The sequence below is a fragment of the Haliotis rufescens genome, unplaced genomic scaffold (genome assembly GCF_023055435.1).
Source record: "Haliotis rufescens isolate VD_foot unplaced genomic scaffold, xgHalRufe1.0.p SCAF_7, whole genome shotgun sequence".
Classification (NCBI taxonomy): Eukaryota; Metazoa; Mollusca; class Gastropoda; order Lepetellida; family Haliotidae; genus Haliotis; species Haliotis rufescens.
Window position 1 is genome coordinate 49,040,549 of NW_025964361.1, and position 5,113 is coordinate 49,045,661.

General features: G+C 44.0%; 1 protein-coding gene across 1 annotated transcript; it reads left to right on the forward strand.

Annotated features, from left to right (window-relative positions):
* Positions 1-4,356: 4,356 nt before the first annotated feature.
* LOC124110496 lies at positions 4,357-4,746 on the forward strand. Its single transcript, XM_046469882.2, has one exon. It carries the CDS (start codon positions 4,357-4,359, stop codon positions 4,744-4,746), a length of 390 nt encoding a protein of 129 aa, XP_046325838.1.
* Positions 4,747-5,113: the final 367 nt, after the last annotated feature.

Consider the following 5,113-nt stretch of genomic DNA (forward strand, 5'->3'; position numbering starts at 1 on the left):
GTCGCCTCATACGACAAGCATAGTCGCCTCTTACAAGAGGCATATACCTCGAAGGATGTATACACAATTTGATTTAGCACGTGTGACTTCATGTTTACACTGACAGCCATACATCAACCAGTTGTATCGCGGAATAAAATAGTTCCTCAAAAGGAGAGGTGACATGAGCGTATATATGGTAATTACTCTCCAGGAACATCTTTTGTAGTTTGATTACAACAAATAGATTCAAATAATATCATCATTAGATGACAATGGTCTGTTAAGAACTAACTCAGTAAGTCAGTCAGCGTGACAGCGCGTCGTAATACATGTACAGGATGTCAAAATGGTCGACACAATAAACGTGACGGGAGAGATTTCCGAAATTGTTAATGAACCTGTGGCGATAACAAGTGTTGGTCATCATTGATCAATTGCCGGATTATTGAAATTATGTGTCAAATGGATAATGAGGTATATTTATAGGTTGTTGTAGATTGTCACTGTCAGTCAAGACACGGATCGAGTCCATAGGTTGGATGTGTATTTCTTTGTTTTGTTCACGAGGAACGAGAATATTCGTGTACAGGCATATAGCCAAACACTCTGACTTTTCCCAATGTATGCTAAAACGCTGTGTTCAAAATTAAAGGGTCTAAACACAGAAGTAACGCTTCTGTATGTATTCGTGCTATACGCTTATATACGGCAGTTTCGCGGTCACGTGACAAGCATCTCGTCCAATGGAAAAGCCGTTTGTCGTGTAAAGTTCAAACTAAAAATGAAAAAGTAATAATGATCATGATTACCGCCAGACTGTTGTGTAACGTGATCGTCACGTGAACAAGTGAAACTAGGAAATAATTATATAATGAATAACATAAACTGTAGCTTGTGTGAATGTTCACACTGGTGATGTGCGTAGATAGAGTGTGACAATGTCTTGTATGCAAATACTTTGCCAATCGTACTTGACAATGCCTATCGTAGGAGGCGACTAACGGGATCGTGTGGTCAGGCTCGCTGACTTGGTTGATGCATGTCATCGATCCCAATTGCGTGGATCGATGCTCATGATATAAGTCACTGGATTGTCTGGTCCAGACTCGATTATTTACAGACCGCCGTCATATAGCTGGAATATAGCTGAGTGCGGCGTTAAACAACAAACCAACCAACCAACATCTTTGAAACGCCGAAAAACCAACATGGACATAATATCAGCAGCTGATATTTTACGTCCGTCGCCGTGGTTGGAATATTGGAAACTGCCCTAGTGTACACCGTTATCAAATAAAAAAATCGCATGGTCATATCGATTCTGCAAAGAATATAAAATCAAACGATTTACGCTCCATCAGCAATATATGCAATTCTCATATTTACCACGGAACACGCTCTGATCCACTGGATCTATAGGGACCTGGTGAAACCACCTGGACAACCCGCTGCCACGAAGTTAGTTTACCTAAGCCTTGTCTCAGGATGTGACGGGAGCACTTCCAGTGGTTTGTAATGAAGATTCAATAGTTGTGCCCCTTGGGGTATATAGTTGGTTACCTTGGAAACATCAAACAGCTGTCCGTGGTCGGCTGGGTCCCTGGGGGTTGCCGACAACCCTGAAAGATTTAATTTGCTTATCACGCATGTCATCAAATATTCAGGAAGGTACATCCCCGACGAGCTCTGTCCTTAACTACAACTGTCAGTGTATTATAACTGTACTGCCATTGTGCTTCGGGGTATAACCAGTTTACGCAGTTGTCATAGATGTATTAGATTGTGAACAAATGTACTCACTACTTGTATGGTATATGTGATATATCACCCGCCCGTCTACCCCAGCAGATCGTAGTGGGGTTCTACCTTGCTCTTGGTACTGGTGCTCTGTAGTGGGGTTCTAGGGCGATCTCAGAACTGACGGCACACTAGGAGATTATTAGACGCTCTCGAAACTGATGGCACTCTTGGAGGTTCTACGACCCTCTCAGAACTGATGGCGCTCTCTGAGGTTCTACGACGCTCTCAGAACTGATGGCGCTCTATGAGGTTCTACGACGCTCTCAGAACTGATGGCGCTGTATGAGATTCTACGACGCTCTCAAAACTGATGGCACTCCAGAAGGTTCGAAGACGCTTTCAGAACTGATGGCACTCTTGGAGGTTCTACGACGCTCTCAGAACTGATGGCGCTCTATGAGGTTCTACGACGCTCTCAGAACTGATGGCGCTGTATGAGATTCTACGACGCTCTCAGAACTGACGGCACTCTAGCAGGTTCTACGAAGCTCTCAGAACTGATGGCACTCTAGGAGGTTCTACGACGCTATCAGAACTGATGGCGCTCTATGAGGTTCTACGACGCTCTCAGAACTGACGGCACTCTATGAGGTTCTACGACGCTCTCAGAACTGATAACTCTCTATGAGGTTCTACGACGCTCACAGAACTGATGGCACTCCATGGAGTTCTACGACGCTCTCAGAACTGACGGCGCTCTATGAGGTTCTACGACGCTCTCAGAACTGATGGCGCTCTATGAGGTTCTACAACGCTCTCAGAACTGACGGCACTCTAGGAGGTTCTAGGTTAACAGTGAAATCATATCACTAAACCATTGTTGCACCAGGGAGTTAGTAGGCAGCGGAATAACCCGAGTGAATCTGAATGCCCATTCCCAAAGGCGGTCAGGATCTAGGGTCTGGGGTCAGTGTTCAGTCTAGACGTAGACTAATCAGCGACGGCGTGAAGAGGTCATTCCGATCAGTTGCACCTTCTTCCGTTTAAACCCTCAGTTATCATTACCCCATGACCAGCTGATAACGACAGAATTAACTCAACCTGCATCTGTAATAGGACAACATATACTCTCCCAAAAAATGTAGGGTACATTCGAAAATATACTAACGATTACAGAAATACAAATAGGTACCGATCGATAGTAATGGGTGGGTAATAAAAATAAAGGACTAGGTGTAACATGCCAATCACCTGAACATATTGGTAGTGTCTTATAAGGGTGCAAACAACCAAGAAAGACGACAGGGGAGACTCTCTCCAATCATCTTGCAGCGCCTAGCCCAGTTCGGCTGACGTAGCCGGTGGCCTTTGACGTCGCGGAACAAGTCTCCTGGTCATGTACCAGGCGTGTTCTATGGTGAATGGCCAGGACTGGCTGACGGATTACATTCTGGGATGTTTTGCTACTGGAGGTAGGTTACGATACGTGGACGAAGGCACGATTCAAAGACATAACATGACACCACCGTGGCGCACAAACGACAATACTGTTGGCGCCAATAGCGAGAGAGAGAGAGAGAGAGAGAGAGAGAGAGAGAGAGAGAGAGAGAGAGAGAGAGAAAGAAAGAAACAGACAGACAGAAAGAGAGAGAGAGAAAAACAGACAGACAGAAAGAGAGAGTGAGAGAGAGAGAGAAACATAGACAGAAAGAGAGAAAAACAGACATTCAGAAAGAGAGAGTGGCAGAGACACACAGACAGACACAGAGAGGGATCCAGAGAGATACACAGAGAGACAGACAGAGACGCAGAGAAAGAGTCAGAGAGAGAGAGATAGAGAAAGAGAGAGAGAGGGAGAGAGAGATAGAGAAAGAAAGAGAGAGAGAGAGATCCCTCCAGATTTCAGGTTTACATCTTTCCACAATACACACACATTCTAAAAGCATCAGTGGCGCACGGACAGTACACTGAACTAGCAATAACAATCTAGTTGTGATTTGAGAGAAAACAAGTTGAGCAATAGTGTAGTTTTAGTTTGCCCATCAATTGATTGACTGAATGTGATATTTCCGCCGAGCAAAAATGACAGCATTTCATCTTCATTTTGCATTTCAAAATTGATCACCGTACTCATATCAAGAACATCAATAAGTATTTAAAAGAAACTGTTTGTTTGACACAAGCGAGTTTCAGAATGTAATGTGACATGTTGGTTCCCTCCCAACAGTCAGACAGGCCATTTGTCATACACCTTGTTACTGCCAATCGTCATACAGTTGAGTAGGGGGGTAATTAGAGCACCCACCTTAAGTTGTAATGGTATGACCCAACACTCTGAGTTAAGGTCTTTGTTACAACAATGTTAAATTCATAAAGGGTGAGTTGTTGTGAGCTGGTTGAGAAGAGGGTATTAAAATGACCAAAGTCACTGTAAGTTCTTTTACTAGCAAATAATTAACATGTTGTTTTAATAAATACTTTGCCCTTTGAGGTTAATAAATGTAATTCATGTAATCCTATGAAAGGAGACTAGATATGTTTGGGATGTGAAACTGTTTAACTGATGAGATGTATTTTGTGATCACACACATATGTATAAATACTGTATCAATTGCTTTTACATCATTCACAATCATGGCTCTGCGACTTGTAGAATACGTTACGTCAGCCCGCGGTACCCAGCGGGTTATCTTTGAAGGATACTTGTTCAACAAGAATGCAACAAGACAGACAGCACAACACTGGCGTTGTGTAATTAAATCTTGCTCCGGCAAGTGCACTACTGTTGGTGATTTTGTTAGGAATGTGTCAGAGCACAACCGGCCCTCAGAGAATTCAAACCGAGTTCGTTTTGTCAGCAACATGAGGAAGAGAGCAAGAGAGGAAACAACCCCGATACAGCAGCTCTACAACCAACAGATCGCTGAAGAAGATGATGACCAAGCCCAAGCCCTCCCTGCCTTCCCCAGCATGAGCAGTGCCCTTTACCGACACAGAAGGAAGACCATGCCCGTCCTGCCCTAAACCAGAGCCCAAGAGGACCTAGATGATGCCTGGAGCCATCCTCCTATTCAGCGATGGAGAAGAAAATAATATCCTTGCCTTTGCCACAGATGAGCAGCTTCAGATCCTACAAGGTGCCGAGACGATATACATGGATGGTACCGTTACAGCCTGCCCTGCCCTGCCCTTTGAGGTCAAGTGTAGAAGTGGATCTGCCAGCTACGAGGGGTGTTCATTAAAGATTTCCCCTAAACCACTTAGGGTTATCATATTTGGTTGAAATTTCACATGTGTAATGATACATGTGTCTATGGGTTATGTCTGAATTTGCAGCACCGAACTATTAATCTTACCACTTTTACAGGTGTTATGATCGAGTAGGGTGTGA

Excerpts from the sequence above, each read along its gene's own strand:
- LOC124110496 (XM_046469882.2), top strand. The coding sequence starts at position 4,357 with ATGGCTCTGCGACTTGTAGAATACGTTACGTCAGCCCGCGGTACCCAG.